At 46.3% G+C, this 26,974-nt stretch overlaps 1 protein-coding gene across 1 annotated transcript in view; it reads right to left on the bottom strand.

The window, feature by feature from the left end:
- Nucleotides 1–236: 236 nt before the first annotated feature.
- The window catches only part of LOC308153979 (uncharacterized protein), a 51,710-nt gene continuing 24,972 nt past the window's right edge, over nt 237–26,974 (bottom strand). The window contains exons 12-25 of the mRNA XM_080527160.1: nt 24,950–25,024; nt 24,714–24,782; nt 23,506–23,580; nt 23,294–23,362; nt 22,313–22,446; nt 18,073–18,201; nt 17,853–17,910; nt 14,417–14,497; nt 14,253–14,324; nt 13,376–13,459; nt 10,801–12,970; nt 9,549–9,623; nt 8,479–8,591; nt 237–743 (exon numbers count right to left, since the gene is read on the bottom strand). Coding sequence (XP_080383286.1) covers nt 8,480–8,591; nt 9,549–9,623; nt 10,801–12,970; nt 13,376–13,459; nt 14,253–14,324; nt 14,417–14,497; nt 17,853–17,910; nt 18,073–18,201; nt 22,313–22,446; nt 23,294–23,362; nt 23,506–23,580; nt 24,714–24,782; nt 24,950–25,024 — 3,203 coding nt within the window. The 3' untranslated portion in view covers nt 237–743; nt 8,479. The remainder of the gene's footprint in view (nt 744–8,478; nt 8,592–9,548; nt 9,624–10,800; nt 12,971–13,375; nt 13,460–14,252; nt 14,325–14,416; nt 14,498–17,852; nt 17,911–18,072; nt 18,202–22,312; nt 22,447–23,293; nt 23,363–23,505; nt 23,581–24,713; nt 24,783–24,949; nt 25,025–26,974) is intronic.

Raw genomic sequence — 26,974 nt, 5'->3', positions numbered from 1 at the left:
TTTTCCTTAATGTATGGAAGGAGTTGGGGATGGTGTGTTTGTAAGAAGTGGGTTTCAAACAAGAAGTGTGTGGTTGGTTTGTGTTTGTAAGAGATGGAAGTGGTTATCTGATGGTTCTTTGAAATGAAGCTTGAGTAGGAGGATGGGTTGAGTAGGAGCCAAACCAAAGATTGAGTAAGACAGAGTATATACATATATATATACAAGTCCTGAATCACATTTTATTGTTATAAATATCACATCTTACAAAAAGATACAAAAGGATAAAAAAAATAACTGGTAAAAACAAGTATTTGGCAAAACGTCAATGCAATTTCATATATGAAATACAAATTCTTATTAGTGCACAACATACTCAAATACTGCATTGCTGTGTGTTCATTCATACACATTAACAGTTACAACAGGACTTGTGGCTCAATTATAGTATTTTTTATTTTTTTGGCTTTCTATATAAAAAAATCTAAAACAAAAAAACAACTCACATACAAAAATACAGTAGAAGAAATGAGGTATAAAACAAATTTACAAAACTTTTATTTGGAAGGGGAAATAGTCACGGTTGGGCATTTGTAAATTTGCTCTTGTGGTCGTCGTGGTTGCGGGAACCCTTGTTCCTCTTAAGTTGAGTGTCCTTCTCTCCGTCTCCGTAGCAGTCTGTGAAAGGGTTCTCACACGGCAAGCACTTCAAGACTCGCCCAGAAATAGCACCAAGAGACCTGGTCTCTGTCATTAGAGTCTCCCTGTAACAGATAATAACCACATTAGGTCACCGGCCTCCTCCGAAACCTCACAGGAACACTCCCAGAAACACCTCACATCCTCAACACCTCCACTCCCGTTGACAGCAGACAGCCACAGAACAAACATTACATCCAAACTTGTCATTTTTTTTACCACCCATAACAGTAAAATACCCCTCTTTTTAAAAAAGATCTGGGAGTGTAGTTTCCACAAACACAGACTGTGATCTTCTCCAGGCTGTTGCCTCAGGTTTGCACACACACACACACCAGGGTTTCCGTTAGAAAAAATTGCCGCCGGACACTGTGACCGGGAAGATTTCGATTTACCGGACAAACGTGATATATTCCGGTCATCATATTAAAATATAATATAGCTGTTTGTCGCGGTGATTACTGTTGTGTAGCGGCCTATATACAGGGCTTAAAGTGGGAAAAAATCCTGTGCCTGAAACTTTTTCTTGGGGAGGGGGGTCACAGTTTGAGATATTGGGAGAGCGGGTACAGAAGACAGCTTCTTGTCTCAATGTTTAAATGCATTAATACTATTTAATAGTCAATACAACATATATGTCTAGGGATGCACGATATGCATTTTTTTCCAACTGATACCGATACCGATGTTTACCCGCTTCTCGTGGCCGATAACCGATATGAGAACAGATATAATTTCACAGTTGATAACCTGTAGTTCATGCACACCTGAAGGTAAGAAAGGCTATGTAGTGAGCAAAGATTGATGATTTAATATTCCATAGTGATCTCACCAAATCTCACTATTGTTAACACAACAAAGAGAACACTTCTGACTCTTCAAATGTTCATTTATTATTTCCTCTAACAAACAGAATCTGTTATAGACAGTGCACATAAATGCTTTTTTTAGAGTGTCAAAAATAAAGTGCATCTTGTCTATCTATTTTTGTATTGACTATGCACTTTATTTATTTATTTTTTGATATGTTATTTATGCATTTTCAATTTACAGGGATAGACAAGATGCACTTTATTTTTGACACTCTAAAAAAACCATTTATGTGCACTGTCTATAACAGATTGTGCATGAGGATGAGGTAGGTTGTGATAAAGCCCATCAAATGTTTTGCATAAGAATTCGAAATAAATTGCACTGACATGGGAAAACAAAAAGTGCATGTTTTCCTTGTAAACAACAAATCTCACTATAACAATACAGAGTGCATGTTTTCCTTGTAAACAACAAATCTCACTATAACAATACAGAATAAAATATATACATGTCTTTAAAAGAACAAACTGATTACTTAAGCCACTATCACTTATAATCTCCTTCTTTTTGGGTCATAAACAAAGCCCTGCAATTTCTCAGAGACACTCCTTTTCAAGGCATTAAGTGTTCCAGGGGAGACAGAGGACGCTTTGAGTGGTGCAGTGGAGGCAGTGGGTGGTGCAGTGGAGGCAGTGGGTGGTGCAGTGGAGGGTTTGAGTGCTTTGGGTGGTCCAGTGAAGGCTTTAGGTGGTGCAGTGGAGGATTTTAGTGCTTTGGGTGGTCCAAAGAAAGCTTTAGGTGGTGCAGTGGAGGATTTGAGTGCTTTGGGTGGTCCAGTGAAGGCTTTGGGCTTTTCTATATCATAATAGATGTCATTGCAGAATCCTTCCACCTCAGAGGTAAATGGGCTCATCATGGCCTTGGCGGCATTGTTCACCATGTGAACTGTATCTCCACATATGTCGAGCAGGTTAGGGTTCTCCTTCCTTGCTTGTGTCTCCAGTCCAGTCTTCTTTCCTCTCATCACTGCACAGTTGTCAAGCAGAATACTGATGACAAGTGACAAGTCAACACCATTGGACTCCAGGATATCTTTGAGCTCCTGCATGAGGGCTGAGGAGTTGGCGATGTTTAGTTTCCTGCTGGCTAGGTGTTGTGTCGTTACCTTGCCCAGATCATCATCAAAAAAACGAACAAGGACATTGAGGATTTTGTCCATGTTGAGATTTGTAGCTTCGTCGATATTCATCGAAAATGTAGCTTTTTTTAGCTTTTCACATAGCCGTTTTTTAAATTCCAGGGCAAGGCCATGTGTGTTTAAATAGCTGGCGTGCTGGTTGGAAATGGACAGCTTTGACAGTGCATTTTTATCTTGTGATAGCGTCTTACACAAATCGACGAGTGGCTGAGCCACTGTAAAAGACAGATCATATTCGGCTATAAACGCACACACTCGGATCTTTTGCTCGCAAACACGGTCGGTCATTGAAGATAAAATGGTACCTGTAGCCGTCGCTCCCGGCAAGGTTGTTGTGTGAGCGAGTGCTCGAACCGATGCTTGGTGACCGGGATCTGAGGCGTGTCGAGCGATCACCTTCTTCCCACTACTGCCGTAGAGGAGTCTCTTCGAGCACGGCGTACAGAAACAAGCACCCGGCTCCCTCAGTTTGAGGCACCACGTCCCATAAGGCTTCCCGTCACCACTACTCTCCTCTATCCATGCCCAGCGCCATTTATTTTTTACTCCTCGTTCTAATATAGCTGTGTCTTCGCCAGTTTTGAGAAACTTTGCTTCCATTTTAATAGACAAAAGTTAGCGAGACAGCGGGCTGCTAAAAGCGAACGTCTCTACAAGCTCACAATACACTCAAACTTCTTAAGGCCCGCCCCCACTACTCTGCCTCCGATTGGCTAGAAGTCGTTGGTTGGCTTGAGCAATACCATTGGTAGGCGGAACTGTCTCTTTGCTGAAGATGACTCTTTAAATTACGATGTAAACCAATAGCGTGTGATATATATATATATATATATTTTTTATTCCCCCACGCCGGAAATCCGGCACTGTGCCGGAGTACTTTAAGCCCTGTATATATGCCATTTAATGTCTATTTCTCATCCGATACGATTAGATGCGAGCTATATAATATATAATAATATAACATGATTCGCATGCGCGCTATGCCATTATGTCCAGCGCTGAACGGGCGCCTCACTGGGAACTGAACAGACAGCATCGATCAATGAACGGACTCCACATTACGTTAACTGAAGTTTGTTAAATTGTTTGGGATTAATGTGTGTTTTCTATTTTCTCTTTCCAGTTTTACCCTTTTTTTTATCAATAAAACAATGTCATTTCTATAACCAGGGGGGTGTTCCATCAACGTCGCTAAAGGAAAATCTAGGCTTATTTCGTTAAGTCTCGCGAGACTCTTAAAAAGATCCAGGCATATCTTGATAGATCTCGCGAGACTTGTCAAAATAAGCCTAGATTTTCCTTTAGCGACGTTGATGGAATACCCCCCAGGTCTCGCTGGTTGGGAAGGCATTTCGTTTAGCTGCCTGTCAAATCATACTTAATCGGACTCGGGAGTATGACAATGAGGAGAAACAATTGATAGGCAGGCTGGGATACGTATATAAAGAAATACCACAATGTCTAGATCAGGGGTCACCAACACGGTGCCCGCGGGCACCAGGTCGCCCCCAAAGACCACTTGAGTCGCCCGCAGGCCTGTTCTAAAAATAGCACAACTGACTAGTGAGCTGCGTCTAAAATGTATATATTATTTATTCTATAATATATATTTTATTCTGTTGCTTTTCTTTTTTAATCACACTTGCATTCATATAGATTTAAAAATGACAATATCTTAAAAATATGTTTATTATACATACGTTTAGATAAGTTTAGGTGAACTCTGACCTACTCTAGTTCTAACGTCAGTATTGTGCACGTGACAAGTGGAGAGTAAGTTGGCGGGCGCAGCGAAGATGGGCGCTTAATGCAGTTTATTACCCCAAAAACATGGCAGAAAAAAGAAAGAAAACGTATCACTTTCACATCGAATGGGAGGAGTTCTTTTTTACGACTGTGAAAGAAACCTGCGTGTGTCTCATTTGCGGGGCGACTGTGGCCACGGCAAAGCGGCACAATGTGGAGAGACACTTCACTACCTGTCACAAAAGCTACCATGCTAACTACCCACCAGGGAGCGCACTACGGGCAGAAAAAGCCCGCGAGCTAAAGGCAGCTTTGGGTAAGCAACAGTCTTTTTTCACGAGGCCGGCGAAAAAGTCACAAAAAGCAACCGAAGCCTCGTTTAGAGCTACCCATTTTCTGATCAAGAAGAAGAAGGCATTTTCAGACGGAGAAGTTGTCAAAGAAGCGATGCTTATAATTGATAACACTGTACTAAAAGACGAGAAAAATGGAACCGATCTAATCTCCACTCTCTCCGACGTCCAACTGGGGGCATCTACGATGGCTAGACGAGTGTCAGCTATGTCTGGTAACGAGTCCGTGGACAGCAGCAGTACAGCGCAGCTGTTGGTTTTCATCCGGATGGTGTTTGAAGATTTCTCCACAAGAGAAGAACTCCTGACACTACTGCCCTTAAAGACAACTACGAGGGGAGTTGACATTTATAACACGGTGAAGAAAAGGTACCGTTGGAAAAGCTGGTAGCGGTGACTACAGACGGGGCTCCTGCTATCATCGGCCGACATACAGGTTTCATCGCTCACTGTAAAGGTGACCCAGACTTCCCAAAATGTCGGCATTACCACTGCATTATTCACCAGCAGGCGTTATGTGCAAAGGTGATCGGCTTTGGGCACGTGATGACTCCCGTTGTGAAAATCATAAACAACATCCGCTCCAAAGCAAAACAGCACAGGATTTTCAAGGTGCTATTGGAGGAGATGTCAGCTGAATATGGTGACCTGCTGCTACACACAGAAATCCGATGGCTCAGCAGAGGACGAGTTTTACTTCGTTTTTTGTCACTTTTGGGTGAAATCAAAGAGTTCATGCAGTCCAAAGGCGAAGATGTCTCACTGCTAGAGGACACAGAGTGGACACTTGACCTTGCATTTTTGACGGACATTACTGGGAAACTAAACAACTTGAACTGCGAGCTGCAAGGCAAAAGTAAGACTGTTGTTGATATGATGAATGCATTTAAAGCCAAGATGAACATTTTTTCTGTGGATATACAGAGAAAAAAGGTGCTGCACTTTCCCTCTGTGCAGTTGGTGCTGAAAGACAATGCATCTGAGACATTTGACAAATTTGCAGAAAAGTACTGTGAAGTCATAAACAGACTTGGGCAAGAGTTTGAGAATAGGTTTTGTGACCTTCATCAGCTTGAGCCATGTGTGTCATTCATTTCCAATCCTTTCATGAATGTGGACACAACATGCTGTGCTGAGAAACTAAGTGCAACGTTCAACTTGGATGCTGGACAGGTGGAGATTGAAATCATAACATTGCAAAATGACCTCCACCTCAAAGCCTACCAGGCTGCACCAAACGTTTGGTGCCTTGTTGATACAGAGAAGTACAGTGGTGTATGCACAGCAGCTATGAAGGTTGCCAGCCTGTTTGGTTCAACCTATCTCTGTGAATCAGAGTTTTCTGACATGAACTTCATCAAGAACAAACACAGAACACGCCTCACTGACGCATATCTGAAAGACTCACTCACAGTTGCAGTGTCAAGTTACACACCAGATTACAATAATATATATATTATACTGGTGAACAGCATGCAATGCCAGTCTTCCCACTAACAAAGAAACAGATACCAGATGTTGTCAGTGGCAACATGGCAAAGTTGAATTAAAATATTGAAGAATTGTGTTCAATTTAAAAGTGTGTTCATGACATGTAACAGTTATAATTTGTTAAAAATGCAGCAGATTTGGTCATTAGTTCAAAATGTGACAAGATGTATTTAAAAATATGTAAGTTGATTTTTCTTTAACATTACATAATTGATAACTTTTTGAAACATGGTGCAACATAGTAACATGATTTCTTAAAAGGGTTTGTCAGTGGCTAGTGAAAATGGGTAAATTTTCCTATGAAATGTAGTGATGTTTTCTTAAAAGTGTTTGTCAGTGGCTAGTGAAAATGGGACATTTTTCCTATGAAATGTATTGATGTTTTCTTAAATGTGTTTGTCAGTGGCTAGTGAAAATGGTAAATTTTTCGTATGAAATGTAGTGATGTTTTCTTAAAAGGGTTTGTCAGTGGCTAGTGAAAATGGGTAATTTTTCCTATGAAATGTAGTGATGTTTTCTTAAAAGGGTTTGTCAGAGGCTAGTGAAAATGGGAATTTTTTCCTATGAAATGAAGTGATGTAAGTGATCATCTGAAAATGTAACAATTACTGAGATTAATAGAGATAAAGTGCAGAATATTGATATCTGTTTCCCACCTTGTTGTCATTTTTGAGAATTATTGTGAGAAATCATTAACGTGATCAGTGTCTTCACATAGATGAGTATCATTGATCATTATTAATAATATATAACTAAAGGCAAACTGAGCAAATTTGTTATTTCAGAAGAGCGTATCAAACTGGTAGCCCTTTGTATGACTCAGTACCGATGAAGTAGCTCTCAGTTTAAAAAAGGTTGGTGACCCCTGGTCTAGATGTATAACATTTTATTGAACAGTGCAAGCATGTAGGCTTCTGGCGTGACACGGCTAGCCTAATTTCCGTTCATATGCCTTTTATCAGATAAAATAAAATAGAATAAAACTCTTTGAAAATAAATAGGCTTTAAATTAACTTGCAATGCGTATAGGCTAATTTCCGTTCGATGTTACAGCCGGCCTATGCCTTTTCTCAGATAGATAGGGGATAGCCCTGTAAGCTCATACGGGTCTGTATGTCGTCCTGAAGACCGGCTGTTAGATCATATCGCTGAAGTTTGTCTCCATCTTAGTGTAAATGTTGTCCGTTTCGTTTGTTATCCTTGTTATTGTGCGATAAAGTTAAGGCGCTCCGCTTCGGGCCACCATTTTCAGCTGAGCACCAAACACACAAACACTCATACACACACAACACTGCCCGAGAGAGAAGGACCCGCCCCCTTTAGTATAGGCTAACTAAAGGGGGCGGGTCCTTCTCTCTCGGGCAGTGTTGTGTGTGTATGAGTGTGTGTGTGTTTGGTGCTCAGCTGAAAATGGTGGCCCGAAGCCAATTTGAATACAAAATGTGAACTTTAGCGAATTGTATTCAAATTGTGCTTAGAGGGAATTATTTTCACCGGACATTATGTCCGACGAGTTTTCAATTTGTCGGACTTCAACAAATTTTACCGGACAAAGACCGGTAATTACCGGTTAACGGAAACCCTGACACACACACACACACACACACACACACACAGGTTCTTTGAAGTGCTTTGAAGTACCCTGCGATGACCGGTCACATTTCGTCACCGGGGTCTGAAGTACTGTGATTTGGCAGCAGGTGCCTTCTACTTTTTTCCAGCGAGAGAGCTTCCTAGTTGGCTGGTTTCTGTGTGCGGAGGCCTTTGTGTGTCATGTCTGTCATTTGGCTCCTAGGTTTCTTTCTCTTGCAGGTGTCAAGTCAGCTCAGATATATAGTACTGGAACACTAAAACTAAGTATGGGCCCAGGACCCAGTTGTTCCAAACGTTTAATCTGGATCAGAATCATCCTGGATCCGTTTTTTTGCTATCCAGGATCAGATCTATCTGGCTGATTTTGAGTCGTATAGGGGGGAAATCAGCCAGCCCGATCTTGATCTGGATCGGAGAAAAGAATCGTGATCCATTCTGATCCAGATTAAAGGTTTTTGAACAACTGGGCCCTGGGTATTAGATCTGCCCATCTCTGTTCCCGCCAGAGGGGATCCAATAGAGCTCTGACACACCTTGTATGAAAAGGCAAAAAACAGTGAACGACATTACCTCACAACGTGAGGTAGGTAAGATGTTTGGCGTTACCTTATAGGCAGTGGGCAGTTGCTATGGTGATGCCGTACAGGTGAGACCTCTGTTCAGGTAGGTACTCGTCCGTAAACAGGCTGCTCTCCCGACTCAGAGCGATGACTCCGTCCCTACAAACACCACCGCAGGAGACACGTCAATCAACTGCAACAGACTCTTCATACAATAACTACATAGATATTTTCCAATAACAATCTACAACCTGAATGAACAAAACTGTACTGATACTGCCGCGTGGGGATGAGTAAAGTTGTATAGAATGGAACTGAATTTAATAGTATAAACTCAACTATTGCAGTCTTGTCTGTCTTTGAGACAATAACTGATCTGAACTCGAGGACGAAATCTCCCTGAGGCAAAAAAAAAAGCCCAAACCGCAGTTCTTGTGACGTATGAGGCTGTCACATGTTATTTATGCGCCTGTTGTTCCTCTGAGAGTGGGGGTGGGGGGAGAGAGTTGTGAGAGGAGTGAATAAACTACGCATTTTGTGCTTTTCACCGAAAAACAAATCTCAGATTCCTTTGTTCCTTTCGACTCTACTACCATTGGAGTACAAGAACAAAGACAACGACACTCATTTGGCATCTAGCCAAAAGCCATAAAGATATATGTACAGTGAGAAATGTATAGTAAGATATATGCAGTAGATATGTACAGAGCAAGCTCTATTTATACATCTGTACATACCATAATGTACATACCTTAACTGTACATAGTTCATAACTGTATATACCTCTAACTACTGTACTTGCCATACTGTACCTATCACCATTTATTTATGGTAGAAATGGAGGTAAGGACATAACAAATGGCGTCAATATTGCAGAACTCATCATTACTCTAAGAAGAACATCGCTTCAGTTTGCTTCTCCGCCCGCCCACCAAACCCCCGGAAGTAATCACTGATTTAGCATAGTTGGATAGGTGTGAGCAAAGGTTCCATTACAGGGCTTTCACCTATCCAGCCATGTGAGATCAGTGATTGCATCTCAAGGAAGGGAGGAGGGATAGATGCATCTGAAGAGTATTGGAACATGGTCCTAGCCATCTCCTCTTGCTTTCTTACAAGTGTCCAGATTCCCCTGCAGTGAATCTTTGAGCGACTGGGCCTGCTTCACTTCCTGCTCCAGCATCCTCTTTCCTGAGAACACACACACACACACACACACACACACACACACACACACACACACACACACACACACACACACACACACACACTGTTTTACTTGTGTTGGTTACTGGGGAAGTATTTGTTATTATTCAGGAGTACCTGAAGCCCAGGTATCAGTATCGGTAGTGAGACAAATCATTCAGAGCATGAGCATTTCCACAGGAATGTTATTATGTTTAATCGACCCCCCCCTGGTCGATTAAACATCCGTCTATCGAAAACTTGTGTGTGTGTGTGGGGGGGGGGGCACATTAGAAATCTTGCTTAGATTTTAGATTGTTTTCCTCAAAAGTCCTAGGACCGGCCCTGGTTAGGAGCCCTTTTAGCATCTAAACAGATATTAAGCCAAACATGAGTCAGTCAGGGGTGACAAGGAGTAACAGAGGTTTGGGTTACCATACAGAATGACGTTATAGATATCTTGAATACAAATTTAGACTAGTAAAAATCGAATTACGACTAGTCCTGTCCTGTTCCTGTAAGCACTCAAGGTCTCCTTGATTAATACTTGGAGACGGTCCAACCAGAACAAGATATTGTCCAACTAGGGATCAGAAACTGCTGGACGACAAGGGCCGTGTAACGCTGGGAACCATCTGACCCTGCTGCCTGAAACATCTGAAAAGAACGTATGAGCAGAACTAAACTATATGTTAAGACCACCCAAGCTGGTGGGCCTGAGGCAGGTGGGGGTCTCTTGTCTCTGTCCTAATATGGCCGAACAGCAGGCGTCACCACAGGACCACTCCTCCTAGCGGCCACGGTCGCCGTGCCGACGGCAGCGAGCGGAGCAGAAGAGTTGGTGAAGGCAGTGGAGACACTCTGGGAGGAGTTAGCGCTCCCGCTAGCAGCGTTCTCCAGAGCGTAGGGGAGATGGGCTGTAGTAGGAGAGGTGTTAGTCATCAGGGAGGGGTTAGCGTAAGGCGTGGAGAGTAGAGAGTGCGTCAGGGGGGGGTTAGAGGGGAGTGAGAGCGTGGAGAGTAGAGAGTGCATCAGGGGGTGGTTAGAGGGGAGTGAGGGCCTGAAGAGTAGAGAGTGCGTCAGGGGGTGGTTAGAGGGGAGTGAGAGCGGGGAGGCGGTATTCGGGGTCTGGATCATCCAGTGGATGCCCAGTGGCTGCATGTGACCGTGGTTCCACTGGTACCTGCAAGTCCTTAAGTCGGTGTCCAGGGTCCCGGTAGCCCAGGCCTGGTATCCCTGCTGCAAACCCGTCGACGCCACCAGCGACGGATGGTTGGTCATCCATTCGGGTCGCGGTCCCGGGAGATGCGGGTGGTTCGCTGGAGGCGTCAGAACCGTGGGTTGAGCTGGAGGGTAGAGCCAGCCCCCTTCTCCTGGCACCACCGCTGACCCCGGTCCTGCCCCAGGGTAGGCCTGCCCCGGGTAGCCCATCCCTGGGTAAACACCTTCAAGATACCCCCCCCCCACTCCCTGGAAAACACCTCCATAAGAGAAAGCTTCAGCATAGGCTGCTCCGGCGTAGCCCCCATAGAACTGCAGGTGACTGGGGTTCTGGTGAAGGTCTGAGGAGGGGTTGGGGTTGGGGATGACCATGTCCTCCGCATGGTAGCCCGTTCCTTGGTTTCCCCCAGCTGGTTGTGTACCGGTGCAGAGCTGAGAGTCGGCGGAGTCGGGGTTGGGAATGAACTGTCGGCTCTCGTAGCTCCAGGGGTCCTGGCCTCCCTCAGGTAACCACTTCCTCTTGAGAGGGTTGGCAAAGCTAGGGGTCTGCACTGTGGCGATATCCCGTCCCCTGGTCGCTTCTCCCCCGGTTCTCTTACCCTCACCCCGACTCCCGCTCCTCATGCCCCCCGTCATCGTGCTGAAAGACCCAGAGGTATGCCCTGGTGTCCTGGTCTGAGCCCCAGGTCCCACTCCTCTCTCTGGGCTAGCCAGGACGGGAGGCTGGGGAATCACGGAGCTCTCCCCTTTCAATATAGCAACAAGGTGGTCCTCTAACCAGTCCAGTGGTAATCCATGGAGGCTGGTGGGGATATGGGCAGAGGGAGAGGTGGATTGCGTTTGGAGAGGTCTCGCTGGGGCTGGGGGAGCAGCGAGGGTGGTGGTCAGGGCTGGGGCTCCAGAAACTCTGATGGGGTGAGAGGAGGCTGAGGCTGGGCTAGGCCGGACAGGGGGGGTCCTGGCTGGGGTGAGGGTGGGGCTGGGGTGGGCCGTGGGCTTCCTAGTTGGGGCTGAGCTGAGGTGGACTGGGGGGGTCCTGGCTGAGCTGGGGTGGACTGAGAGCTTCGTAGCTGGGGCTGAGCTGAGGAGGACTGAGAGCTTCGTAGCTGGGGCTGAGCTGAGGAGGACTGAGGGCTTTGTAGCTGGGGCTGAGCTGAGGAGGACTGAGGGCTTCGTAGCTGGGGCTGGGGTTAGGGCGAGGCTGGAGAGGACTGAGGGCTTCGTAGCTGGGGCTGGGGTTAGGGCGAGGCTGGGGTGGACTGAGAGCTTCGTAGCTGGGGCTGAGCTGAGGAGGACTGAGGGCTTCGTAGCTGGGGCTGGGGTTAGGGCAAGGCTGGAGAGGACTGAGGGCTTCGTAGCTGGGGCTGGGGTTAGGGCGAGGCTGGGGTGGACTGAGGGCTTCGTAGCTGGGGCTGGGGTTAGGGCGAGGCTGGGGTGGACTGAGAGCTTCGTAGCTGGGGCTGAGCTGAGGAGGACTGAGGGCTTCGTAGCTGGGGCTGAGCTGAGGAGGACTGAGGGCTTCGTAGCTGGGGCTGGGGTTAGGGCGAGGCTGGGGTGGACTGAGGGCTTCGTAGCTGGGGCTGGGGTTAGGGCGAGGCTGGGGTGGACTGAGGGCTTCGTAGCTGGGGCTGGGGTTAGGGCGAGGCTGGGGTGGACTGAGAGCTTCGTAGCTGGGGCTGAGCTGAGGAGGACTGAGGGCTTCGTAGCTGGGGCTGGGGTTAGGGCGAGGCTGGAGAGGACTGAGGGCTTCGTAGCTGGGGCTGGGGTTAGGGCGAGGCTGGGGTGGACTGAGGGCTTCGTAGCTGGGGCTGGGGTTAGGGCGAGGCTGGGGTGGACTGAGAGCTTCGTAGCTGGGGCTGAGCTGGGGAGGACTGGGGGGGTCCTGGCTGGCGATGCGGGGGCAGGGACAGGCGTCTTGGTGAGGCATTTATCTCTTGACAAGGTTTGACTGGGTTGTGGGTGTGTGTCTGAGGGTGGGTGTTTGGTGTGAGAGCTGGCTTGCGCCTGTTTCGGCTGAGTGTCAGAGTCCAAAATGCGATCCTCAGGGGGGCTGGAGACCCTCCGCCGTTTGACTGGGTCCTGAGCTTTAACCGCTGGCCCCGGAGAATGACGCTTCACAGCTGGTCTGACACCTGGAGGGAGAGAGAGGGGGCATCTGTTCATCATTATGTTCAGTATGTGGTCAACTTAGAACAGCTACTGTATTGATTCCATTTAACACAGCCACTTCAACTCAGGTTTCTCTCATAAGGAGTCTTAAGCTAGGGGATGATTGGGGATTGGTCATTTGAGCAGAGTTTCACCTTTAACTCTCTCTGGTTTCACCTACCTTTAACTCTCTCTGGTTTCACCTACCTTTAACTCTCTCTGGTTTCACCTACCTTTAACTCTCTCTGGTTTCACCTACCTTTAACTCTCTCTGGTTTCACCTACCTTTAACTCTCTCTGGTTTCACCTACCTTTAACTCTCTCTGGTTTCACCTACCTTTAACTCTCTCTGGTTTCACCTACCTTTAACTCTCTCTGGTGTCACCTACCTTTAACTCTCTCTGGTGGCTCGGAGTGTCCAGGGGCATGCTGGGAAGTCTCTTGCCACCCCAAATCCTCCTGCTTAACCACCACTGAAAACACAAGACCACACACGGTCAGGAACACAGACCACACACGGTCAGGAACACAGACCACACACGGTCAGGAACACAGACCACACGGTCAGGAACACAGAAGACACAGAAACAACAAGCAACAGATAACTTGAGCACATAGAACACAGAGTTAACGAACAGGCAGAGGGAACAATTAACACAGCAATGTCCAGGGGGGGAGGGGGGTGGCAGGGTTAGGGGAGATGGTTAGGGGTAGGTTGTATGCATGGGAGAACAGGTAGGTTTTGAGGTGGGATTTAAAAGTGGAGAGTGAGGATGAGTCTCTAAGTGGTTGAGGGAGAGAGTTCCAGAGACAGGGTGCAGCTCGTGAAAAAGCACAGTCTCCGAAAAACTTTGAGTTTCGAGGGTGGGACAGTGAGGGGAACAGTGGATGAGGATCGGAGGGTACGGGTAGGGCGATGGGGGAGAAGGAGGTCAGTTAGGTAAGGGTCTGATACGCTCTTTGATGGGGAGCCAGTGGAGAGAGGGGAGGACAGGAGTGATGTGGTCGCGGGACCGGGTGTTTGAGAGCAGGCGGGCGGCTGAGTTTTGAACCATCTGAAGTCTATGGAGGGAGCGGGAGGTGATGCCAGTGAGTAGGGAGTTGCAATAGTCAAGGCGGGAGGAGATGAAGGTGTGGATGAGGGATTCAGCAGGAGAGTCAGTGTCTAATTTTGGCGATGTTTCAGAGGTGGAAGTAGGAGGTCTTGACGATGGAGCTGACGTGGGGTTCAAATGAGAGGGTGGGGTCCAGGAAGATTTCACCTACCGTTACCTCTCTCTGGTGGCTCGGAGTGTCCAGGTGCATTTTGCCACCCCAAATCCTCCTGCTTAACCACCACTGAGAACACAAGACCACACACGGTCAGGAACGCAGACCACAGACTTGATAAACCTCCTGTGTAGTGTGTGTGCAGCTTAACAGAACCCCACCTGGTCTTGGTTTGCTGGTCAGGGAGGTGAGAGGTTCTCTCTGGTTCTGCTGTCTGCAGAGCTCCTTCAGCCTGGACACAGCTGGGGGAAGAGGGGGGAGAGGTAGAGGAGGGATGGGGGGGAGAGGTAGAGGAGGGATGGGGGAGAGGTAGAGGAGGGATGGGGGGGAGAGGTAGAGGAGGGATGGGGGGGAGAGGGAGGGATGGGGGGGAGAGGTAGAGGAGGGATGGGGGGGAGAGGGAGGGATGGGGGGAGGGGTTGAGGGAGGGATGGGGGAGAGGGTTGAGGGAGGGATGGGGGAGAGGTAGAGGGAGGGATGGGGGAGAGGTAGAGGAGGGAGGGGGGAGAGGGAGGGATGGGGGAGAGGTAGAGGAGGGATGGGGGGGGAGAGGTAGAGGAGGGATGGGGGAGAGGGAGGGATGGGGGAGAGGTAGAGGAGGGATGGGGGGGGAGAGGTAGAGGAGGGATGGGGGAGAGGTAGAGGGAGGGATGGGGGAGAGGTAGAGGGAGGGATGGGGGAGAGGTAGAGGAGGGAGAGGGGAGAGGTAGAGGGGGGAGGGGGGCAGGGAACATAAGAGAGGGAAAAGGGTGTTGAGAGAGAGGGAGGTAAATCTTCCCATCCTCACTCAGCTTGACTTTTCACACAAACCTTCCATTAACTTTGTAATGGCTCAATACGCATCTGTACATGAACATCTGCTTGTGTCCTGAGTAGACTGATGAAACAGGGAAGTACAAGTATTGGGTGTGGTTCGTAAATACGCTCTGAGAGTGCCGGCGCGCACCCAGGGTGCTCTCTGACCGTTCAGACTAAGCAACTAATTTCCAGTTGAAACCAGAGCGCTCTGAGTGCTCAGAGCGTGTTTACAGTATGTCCTTCCTAATGCTTATGAACTGTGCTCAAGGCCAGACGTGTGGAGGTGTGAGAAAGACGGAACACCACCTGTACGTTTCACAGGACCCAAGGCTGCCGAGATATGTCAGGTCGAGTGTGCTCATAGATAGATAGATTTAGTCAGGACAGTGCACATTAATGAACAGTCACTTATACAGAGTATGGTATCAGTAAATAAGCCGTATTTAGCTGTGAGCTCATTTGCATCCGTAGTCCTCATGACATAACATCGTAAAAAACAAGAATAATGGACAACATCACAACAGAATACAATAGGACATAAAACAATGAGTATGTGACCATAGGGACATACATTGGTGCAGTTGAAAATAAAGTGCATAGGTTAAAAGTGAAAAATAAGACAGAAAATAAGGTAGTGCGATGGTACTGAGGGAGAGGTAAATAAGGTAGTGTGATGGTACTGAGGGAGAGGTAAATAAGGTAGTGCGATGGTACTGAGGGAGAGGTAAATAAGGTAGTGTGATGTAGGGCTGCAACTAACGATTATTTTGATAATCGATTAATCTGCCGATTCTTTTTTCGATTAATCGGATTTTTAAAAAAAACGTTTTTTTCCCCTTTTTTGAATTATTTAATTATTATTATGGTTACAGAGAGTTATGGTGGTTATGGTTACAGAGAGAGTTATGGTGGTTATGGTTACAGAGAGAGTTATGGGTGGTTATGGTTACAGAGAGTTATGGTGGTTATGGTTACAGAGAGAGTTATGGTTGTTATGGTTACAGAGGGAGTTATGGGTGGTTATGGTTACAGAGAGAGTTATGGGTGGTTATGGTTACAGAGAGAGTTATGGTGGTTATGGTTACAGAGAGAGTTATGGGTGGTTATGGTTACAGAGAGAGTTATGGTGGTTATGGTTACAGAGAGAGTTATGGGTGGTTATGGTTACAGAGAGAGTTATGGGTGGTTATGGTTACAGAGAGAGTTATGGTGGTTATGGTTACAGAGAGTTATGGTGGTTATGGTTACAGAGAGAGTTATGGTTGTTATGGTTACAGAGAGAGTTATGGGTGGTTATGGTTACAGAGAGAGTTATGGTGGTTATGGTAACAGAGAGAGTATAGTGGTTATGGTTACAGAGAGAGTTATGGTGGTTATGGTAACAGAGAGAGTTATGGTGGTTATGGTTACAGAGAGAGTTATGGGTGGTTATGGTTACAGAGAGTTATGGTGGTTATGGTTACAGAGAGAGTTATGGTTGTTATGGTTACAGAGAGAGTTATGGTGGTTATGGTTACAGAGAGAGTTATGGTGGTTATGGTTACCGAGAGAGTTATGGTGGTTATGGTTACAGAGAGAGTTATGGTGGTTATGGTTACAGAGAGTTATGGGTGGTTATGGTTACAGAGAGAGTTATGGTGGTTATGGTTACAGAGAGAGTTATGGGTGGTTATGGTTACAGAGAGAGTTATGGTGGTTATGGTTACAGAGAGAGTTATGGTGGTTATGGTTACAGAGAGAGTTATGGGTGGTTATGGTTACAGAGAGAGTTATGGTGGTTATGGTTACAGTATTGGTTTGTTTTTAGCCATTTCTTAAGATTTGCTTTAAAGGTTGGATATGTGGGGCGTTCCCTTATTGTAACTGGGAGACTATTCCAGATGTTCCCACCAGCGACAGATATGACATTCTCCTGGCAGCCCTGGTGGTCCTGCCTTCCACAGCTCTCTGCTAACTGAGCACTATGGGAAATTGGGTGGGTTTCGAGACTCTGTTTGTTAGAAGCTCTGTTTGTTAGAAGCTCTGTTTGTTAGAAGCTCTGTTTGTTAGAAGCTCTGTTTGTTAGAAGCACACTGCCATGCTTGCAACCATTAAAAGAAGTAAATAGAACATATATTGTGTACGTGCCTTTGTCTAGTTGGTGTGAGTCTCACCAAATACTGAGTAGTAACCCTAGATTCCACCACAACATCGATGCATTATCCAAAAGAGATATTGAGCTGCTGTACATTTCTCACAACCAGCTCAGTGACCTTGAGGTTAGAGTGTCCGCCCTGAGATCGTGAGTTCGATCTCCGGCTGAGTCATACCAAAGACTATAAAAAAGGTACCTGATGCCTCCCTGCTTGGCACTCAGCATTATGGGTTGGACCCCCAGTAAGACCCTGCGACATACCAGCGTCATGTCCAGGGGGTGGACATCAAGTATTTGTACATCAAGCTGCCTCACACTACAGAAACAGGAGATAGGCTCCTGCCCTATGGGCCATTAGGCTCCAGAACCATCGGTTCTCAAGGCTACTTACTTTACTTTACTCACAACCTGCACTCGACTGGACACACCCAACAACTCTGCCGCAACCTGACAAATGATTATGTCATCATCTGTAAAACCCGAACCAGACCAGCGACGTCCTTTTGATTCGGGGGAACCGCGGACACCCGACCAGCCGCAGGACCCTCTCTCTCTCAGGTCAGCTTATAGAGTAAAGCACAGAGTGAAGTAGAACTGGGCTCTCCTGGGTGAAACCATCCAGCTCAGATTGCTAGACAGATGGATAGGTTTTAATGACCTTGTACCTTCGTGAAACGGCATCCCTTTGACCTCTTCGAAGTCTGCTGGCTCCAGATGTACTTCCTGTTGGACACAGACCAGAGAGAGATCGTCAGACTCCTTAATACTGACACAAAGCAGGGTCACTCCTATTTTTGGCATATTATGCCATTAAGCAGACGCTTTTATCACTGAGGGGGGTGTAGTGGTGCTGAGGGGGGTGTAGTGGTGCTGAGGGGGGTGTACCTGTAGTGTGCCCGGTTCGTCATGGTTCTCCTCCTCCACCTGTTTGGCGATGTCCATCCACATTATAGACCGCTCTGCTGCACCAGGATGGTCCGACAACCCCTCACAACACCAGGGGTAACGCTCAGTCTGAGAGAGAGAGAGGGAGAAGGGGAGAGGAGGAGGAGAGAGATGGATAAAGAGAGAGAGGAGAAGAGAGAGAGAGAGAGATGGATAAAGAGAGAGAGAAGGAGGAGAGAGGTAGATAGATAGAGAGAGGGAGAGAGAGAAGGGGAGAGGAGGAGAGAGAGATGGATAAAGAGAGAGAGAGAAGGAGGAGAGAGGTAGATAGAGATAGAGAGAGAGAGAAGGGGAGAGAGAGAGAGAAGGAGAAGAGAGAGAGGTAGATAGAGATAGAGAGGGAGAGAGAGAAGGGGAGAGGAGGAGGAGAGAGAGATGGATAAAGAGAGAGAGAGAGAAGGGGTGAGGAGGATAGAGAGAGGTAGATAGAGAAATAGAGATAGTAAGAGAGCGAGAAGGAGGAGAGAGAGAGGTAGATAGAGATAGAGAGAGAGGGAGAGAGAGAAGGGGAGAGGAGGAGGAGAGAGAGAGATGGAGAGTGAGGAAAGAGAGAGAAAGAGAGTGTGAAAGAGAGAGAGAAATATTGAATTGTTTGGTTGTGCAGTTCGGTTCGGTTCCGACCCAATCAACAGGCCAGACTCAAGAGACGTTTAAGATGAGTTTATTCCCCTAACAGGAGATTTCACTTGTGGGAATTTGGAAAACTTTTGATCATCATGAACCTAATGATGGGTAATGGCTGAAAGTTAAGCTATGTATTTTATCTAGTTTTAGTTTTGTTTTATTTCATTAAACACTGAATAGTGTATTTAGTATAATGAGTAGTCGAGACATAAGTCACTAAGTGGTTTCACATGTTCACTCTCCCTACAAAGTTGATAATCTTTATTTATGTGTTGAACTGTGGTTGGACTTCTTCTTGGGGTCCTCTATCATCTGTTGTTAGTTAGAGCCCTAAGACAGACCATGACTTTACTAGATAGTTACGACCACTTTAAGGTGAGCTTTGACTTAAAGTGTCTCAGTGTCCAGTTTCTGTGTTACCTAACGGCCTCGAACCATACTGCTTAATATTCATATAAGATGCTTATGTAATTGAACGTGTACAAATCCTATAGGCTGAATAACAGTTATTTGTCTCTGAAAACTATATAAACTCATGTATGTGGACTTTGAAGACTGTACTACTACTACGCTAGTTATAGTGCACACTTCAGCCTAGTTATAGTGCACACTTCAGCCTAGTTATAGTGCACACTTCAGCCTAGTTATAGTGCTCACTTCAGCCTAGTTAGAGTGCTCACTTCAGCCTAGTTAGAGTGCTCACTTCAGCCTAGTTATAGTGCTCACTTCAGCCTAGTTATAGTGCACACTTCAGCCTAGTTAGAGTGCTCACTTCAGCCTAGTTAGAGTGCTCACTTCAGCCTAGTTATAGTGCACACTTCAGCCTAGTTATAGTGCACACTTCAGCCTAGTTAGAGTGCACACTTCAGCCTAGTTATAGTGCTCACTTCATGAGACTTTCTACTGTGGGTACACATCAGTTTAACTCCCTTATCCTGTATACTTTTGGCTTTCAATAGTCAGTATTTTCCCCTCCCTTTATTCAAATACTGCCCAGGTCATCCTGACCTTCTGTTCATTATAGACGGCGTGGAAACCCCCCATATTCCTGCCTCTGACCAGGCTTCCTCCGTCACCCTGGGTTTGACTGTTTCATGTCCCTTATGCAATTCATCCAACCTTGAACCTTGATAAGTAAAGTAATAAAGTATGCTTGGTTATATCAATGCTCTGCCAAGATGATGTCTGCAGCCCACACTACCAGACATCAAAACATTACAAGTTCCAATGACCACCGTTAGGTAGCAGTGACAGGTAGGTGTTTCCTTAAGCCGAGTGCACACTAGACGATTTGAACCCCGATTTAGCTGTCGCCGACCGCAAAAACTGGTCGGCGACAGCTAAATCCTCCAGTCGTTGCAAACCCGGGGACGCGCCGTCTCCGACGCTCGTTTAGTGTGACAGGCTCAGAGACGCAATCGGAGGACCGCCGATCCCGTCGGAGGGGCCGTCGCAGGGCTCCAGATCTTTTCAAACATGTTTCATTTTATCGGCCGACGGAATCTACATTCTGCTAGTCTGAGATGGGCAACGACCCGTGTGGACAGCACAGCCAATGAGAGGTCGAGGAAATGCAGCGCGAAGGAGGCGTGAAAGAAGGGATGGCTCTGAAGAAAAAAGTTGTCAGCGCTCGGTGGAGTGAACAGATGGAAGGAAGGCTTTTCTGAGCAAATAAATGCACATGCAACAAGTGCAGCTAATTGTTGTTGCATGTGTATTGCATTGCAGCAATTGCATGTGCATTGCATGTGCATTGTGCAATTGCATGTGCATTGCATTGTTGTTGCGTGTCGAGCTCCATCTTTTTGCATGTGCAAAATGCATGTGCATTGCATTGTTGTTGCGTGTCGAGCTCCATCTTTTTTTGACAGCTGTCAACGTCTCGTCATCATGTGCTGATATCGCGACACTACAGCTTGGCGAATCGTCCTGACCAAGTGAAGAATCATGTAGTCTGTGAGCCCCCGTCGTTGCCACATCCTGTAGTGTGCGCTGTGCTGCGCAGTCTGCGCGCCGCTGAGACGCGGACACCAGCACGACGGTCGTTTAGTGTGAGAGGCTCAGCGATGTTACAACTTGAAAAGTCGTCTAGTGTGTAGCCGCCTTTAGGTAGCAGTGACAGGTAGGTGTTTCCTTAGGTATCAGAGACAGGTAGGTGTTTCCTTAGGTAGCAGAGACAGGGAGGTGTTTCCTTAGGTAGCAGAGACAGGTAGGTGTTTCCTTAGGTAGCAGAGACAGGGAGGTGTTTCCTGTTGTTTCAGCATAGTTGCACTTACGCGTCTTCCTCAACAGCTGTTTTGATGAGGTAGACAAGTGTTGTAGTTTTATATCATTTTATACTGAGAATTGAAGTCTCTCTACATTTTGCTGCTGGATTGAAAATCAAGTGTAGTGCTGAGGCACAAATGTGTACATTTCAAGCCTGCAAACTGCGACACTTTAAATGAATGTGCAATAACACTATGTGCAATATGACAACCCTAGGGTACATAAGGTTGCAGAGAATAGGAAATGTTAGAATAGGTATAGCATAGCATAGAGTACAGCACAGTGTTTTATTTGTACAGTATAGTGGATAGTGTACATAGCCTTTATTTATGTAAACCAGCTCCTTTCCCTTCTTTTTTTTTCTTTTTCTTTTTTTTTCTTTCCTAGCACCAGGGGAGCCCCCCCTCCCAAATTTCGTTGTCTGGTACCTGTACTATATCAATGACAATAAAGACCATTCATCATTTTGGCAAATCTAGCACTCAAGGAAGGCCCATTTCCTTCCTGTAAGGGACGGGCCAAGATCTGTGGCCCAGTGAACTGTGGACAGGGCCCAGAAATCACAGATTTGTATAATATGATTGGTTCCCAAGAATAGTGACCTCATGAGCAAGGACAGTTCTATAAATATGAGTCCTGCCCAATGTTGGGGGGGTTTTGGTCTGCTATTTTCTCTCTGCGCTCATGTGACTTTGCTTAATAAAAGGCCTCATTGGAGACAATTGATTTAAGCTCTTTGTGCTTTATAAGGGTTACTCAATCTATTAAGAATCAATTAAATCCACGACACAAGCATGACTCCAGACAACTATTCTACTGACACATAACATAAGGTATAACAGTCGTTATCAGCACTCACAGATCTCTTCCATGCTAATGTTAGATGATAATGTTGCAACAGTGTGCCTTCAGAAACAGAATGTGGGTCGCACATTTAATAATAATAATAATTTTGCCATTTAGCAGACGCTTTTATCCAAAGCGACTTACAATTACGAATTACAGGGACATTCCCCCTGGAGTAACTGAGGGCTAAGTGCCTTACCCAAGGGCAAACTAGTAGTGGTGTGGCTTCAGGCGGGATTTGAACTCACAACCTTCCGTTCACAAGTCCAACTCACTATCCACTAGACCACCACTACCCCTACCACCACCACTACATTTGTGTGTGTGTGACTGTGTGTGTGTGTGTGTGTGTGTGTGTGTGTGTGTGTGTGTGTGTGTGTGTGTGTGTGTGTGTGTGTGTGTGTGTGTGTGTGTGTGTGTGTGTTGTGTGTGTGTTGCTTACCAGGTAGTTCTCTCTGTGTCGGTATTTGAGCATGTGGGTGATGATGAGTTTCCGGCTGAGGCTGCGGCTGCACGAGACACACAGGTAGAACAGAACCTGGCCCTTACTGCAGACCTCCACCACTGCACTGAGACCTGCACACACACACACACACACACACACAGTCACACACACACAGTCACACACACGCACACACAATGAGAGCCCTCAGAATGTACTGTACATTATGTTCCCTAGAAGAATGTCGTGTTTCGGTGAGGTGCTGCAGGTCATATTCTAACACCCCATAAAAGATTTTTAAAAAAAAACTATCTCAATCCCCAGTGTTTGACATGGAAGACTTCCCATTCGAGGTGCGTTTGAGGTTTGTACTGTACGACAGAAGGATACTGTCCTGGATAAATGTCCACTGTGGTAGAAGCCTAGGGGAACCGCATGTTTAAAGCTCTTTGGAGGTGAGATTCACTATGTTTAAAGCTCTTTGGAGGTGAGATTCACTATGTTTAAAGCTCTTTGGAGGTGAGATTCAAGACAAAGTCTTGTAAAGCCGAAATATGAGTTGAGCATTTATTATGAAATGTTCGTAAGCATGAGGCGTGCACAGAACGTCAGGTCAGTGACAGTCTGAAGACGCGGGGGGGGGGGGCAAAACCACAACATAGTTTGAGACAGATCTAGATGAGAATTTATATAATAAGAACTATCCGCTCACAGACAACAATTAAAAAGAGAGGCTTTTGAATGTAGAGGCTTGAACACTAGGTCTCTTGCCTTCTCTACCACAGCGCAGCAAAACAATATATTGATATTGTGAAACATGTGTAAAGTTACTGTGTTAAATTAAGCAATGTGACTTATCTACTATAATTACATAAAAGAGAGAGAGAGAGGGGGGGGGGAGAGATTCAAGCACGTTCAATGACCCATGTCTATTTTCAAAAACTTTTAAGGTCTTGATTTTCTTTTCTCAAATTCACTGACCGACCACTGCCTCTCTGCGTTTGTTCTTCACATAGTCTCTCAGGTCGTTGGTGAGGCGGAGGGAGGTTTCTGTTGGTGCAACAAGACAACACTGTTTAGAGCTCAATAACAACCACTCAGTCCTCTCTAACCAGGACACACACACAGGCCCCAATTGTGCATAGGTGGAATGAAAATGACTCTAGCCAAGCTGTAGAGTCAGTGTGTCTCACCTGTGGCCCCACCTGACGGTGTCGCCTCGTGGCTGGCTCCTACGACGGTCCCCTGGTACACCACTTCACACACATCTGAGAGAAGAACCAGAGGGGCACACACACACACACACACACACACACGTGATTTCAAGGCCAAGTAAACAGCTTCTATCGTGGAGGAAAAACCCTCTCTAGGTTCTAAGTCCCCATTACTACACTGCATGGCCAAAAGTATGTGGACACCCGAACATCACACCCATATGTGCTTGTTGAACGTTCCAAAACCATGTAATGGGCATTCATATGGAGTTGGTCCCAATGTTGCTGCTGTAACAGCATGGGAAGGCCTTCTACTAGATGTTGGAACACGGCTGTTGGCCTTGGTCAGAGTTCCAAAGGTGTTGGATGGGGTTGAGGTCAGGATGGGGTTGAGGTCAGGGCGCGGTCAAGAAACAGGAAAGGGAAACAGGAAAGGGCTGAGAGAGCTGTGTTGTAGAATTTCTCTATTGTTTTTTGTTCACCCCATAAAAGATTTTAAAAAAAAACTATCTCAATCCCCAGTGTTTGACATGGAAGACTTCCCATTCGAGGTGCGTTTGAGGTTTGTACTGTACGACAGAAGGATACTGTCCTGGATAAATGTCCACTGTGGTAGAAGCCTAGGGGAACCGCATGTTTAAAGCTCTTTGGAGGTGAGATTCACTATGTTTAAAGCTCTTTGGAGGTGAGATTCACTATGTTTAAAGCTCTTTGGAGGTGAGATTCAAGACAAAGTCTTGTAAAGCCGAAATATGAGTTGAGCATTTATTATGAAATGTTCGTAAGCATGAGGCGTGCACAGAACGTCAGGTCAGTGACAGTCTGAAGACGCGGGGGGGGGGGGGGGGGCAAAACCACAACATAGTTTGAGACAGATCTAGATGAGAATTTATATAATAAGAACTATCCGCTCACAGACAACAATTAAAAAGAGAGGCTTTTGAATGTAGAGGCTTGAACACTAGGTCTCTTGCCTTCTCTACCACAGCGCAGCAAAACAATATATTGATATTGTGAAACATGTGTAAAGTTACTGTGTTAAATTAAGCAATGTGACTTATCTACTATAATTACATAAAGAGAGAGAGAGAGGGGGGGGGGGGGGAGAGATTCAAGCACGTTCAATGACCCATGTCTATTTTCAAAAACTTTTAAGGTCTTGATTTTCTTTTCTCAAATTCACTGACCGACCACTGCCTCTCTGCGTTTGTTCTTCACATAGTCTCTCAGGTCGTTGGTGAGGCGGAGGGAGGTTTCTGTTGGTGCAACAAGACAACACTGTTTAGAGCTCAATAACAACCACTCAGTCCTCTCTAACCAGGACACACACACACACACACACACACACACACACACAGGCCCCAATTGTGCATAGGTGGAATGAAAATGACTCTAGCCAAGCTGTAGAGTCAGTGTGTCTCACCTGTGGCCCCACCTGACGGTGTCGCCTCGTGGCTGGCTCCTACGACGGTCCCCTGGTACACCACTTCACACACATCTGAGAGAAGAACCAGAGGGGCACACACACACACACACACACACACACACACACACACGTGATTTCAAGGCCAAGTAAACAGCTTCTATCGTGGAGGAAAAACCCTCTCTAGGTTCTAAGTCCCCATTACTACACTGCATGGCCAAAAGTATGTGGACACCCGAACATCACACCCATATGTGCTTGTTGAACGTTCCAAAACCATGTAATGGGCATTCATATGGAGTTGGTCCCAATGTTGCTGCTGTAACAGCATGGGAAGGCCTTCTACTAGATGTTGGAACACGGCTGTTGGCGTTGGTCAGAGTTCCAAAGGTGTTGGATGGGGTTGAGGTCAGGATGGGGTTGAGGTCAGGGCGCGGTCAAGAAACAGGAAAGGGAAACAGGAAAGGGCTGAGAGAGCTGTGTTGTAGAATTTCTCTATTGTTTTTTGTTCAGCTATGGATATATATTGTAAATATTTTATGCATTTTGGTGTTTCCTATCTCATGAACACTTGTGTATGTGTTTTCTGTAGTCCACTGAGACTACAACTCCCTTGATGCCTAGCCACTACGATTACGCATTATGATTTACGAGATTCACAAGTGTTGGTGAACTGGTTGAGCGGGGGGGGGGGGGGGGGTAACTGAGGAAACAGCCTCGGAGGGAGATAGTGGGCCCTATTATGCACTTCTTAACTTGCCGTCTTAATTAAGACGCACCGCCAGGTTAAGACCTACCGCCACCCTTATTATGCGCTTCATACGCGCTACTGTGTCGCTAGGCGCCCACACATAAGACGGAAGACTCCCGTGCATATATTACTCATTGTGGGAGTGTTCATATGTTAATGAAGTGCGCTAGGCGCCCCTGCTATTATGCGATCTGACTTTGCGCCTAGCGCTAAGAAGTGGTTTGAAAAGTTCTTAGGCGCTAGACGTCATGCACGTTTTGAAACACGAGCGCGCCTCCGCGGTTTGCGCATGCGCGCCGACCGACTTCTTAAGAAGTGGGTCAGCGCGCATGCGCAAACCGCGGAGGCGCGCTCGTGTTTCAAAACGTGCATGAAGTCTAGCGCCTATGAACTGCATAATAGCATAGCGCTTATGACTTAACGCAGCCGGTTCTTAAAGGGAATGGCACCTGGCACGCTGATTGGGTTGATTGAGAAGACGCCCAAAACACACCCATGACTAATTTCTGGGCTTAGCGCCGGGTCTTAGGCGCCCACTACCGCACGCATAATAGCAAAGTGGCCTTGACCACGCCTCCACGTCTTAAGTTTAGATCTACCGCCTCGTCTTTTCTCTCTAGAACATACTCTCTCCCTAGAACATACTATCTCGGTTTGCCATATCTGGTTATCCTCCATATGTATATGTCCAGACAACCTCTAGTCCAGGGGTGGCCAACCAGTCGGAGACTAAGAGCCACAAAAAAATATTGGGGTACCACAAAGAGCCACATCATACATGCGGGCTCACAAAAGCACTCCCTCTTACACACACACACACACACACACACACACACACACACACACACACACACAATAATAAATTTCCAATAGGCTACTTTGCAGACAGATTTATTTATTTTTCTTTCTCACACACATGACTGAATATGCATGAATGAAATTAAAGCAGGTGGGAAAGCTGCTAAATATCAGCTCTTCTCTGCCTCGGAGATCTGAAACGAGAGAGAGGGAGGAAGCAGCTTCTGTTATTTCTTGTCAAGGTTAGCATGCACACACAGTCTTTCCCTCTCTCATACTCTCTCCACACACAGAAATATAACAATTTACAATAGCCTACCTCACAATAACAGTGTATGTGACAAATATTGTTGTCTTACCTGTTGCTCCTTTGACTCAGTGGGACTTCTGGCAGTCCTTGCTTGCCACAATCCTCTTCAAATCTGGTTCGTATTCTGTTGTGGCCACTCGAAGCAGTTCCTTCACATGTGTGTCAG

Source organism: Nansenia antarctica, assembly GCF_963989245.1.
Source record: "Nansenia antarctica genome assembly, chromosome: 3".
In the NCBI taxonomy this organism is placed as follows: Eukaryota; Metazoa; Chordata; class Actinopteri; order Argentiniformes; family Microstomatidae; genus Nansenia; species Nansenia antarctica.
Note: the sequence above shows the minus strand (reverse complement) of the source record. Positions and strands in the feature narration are given on the sequence as shown.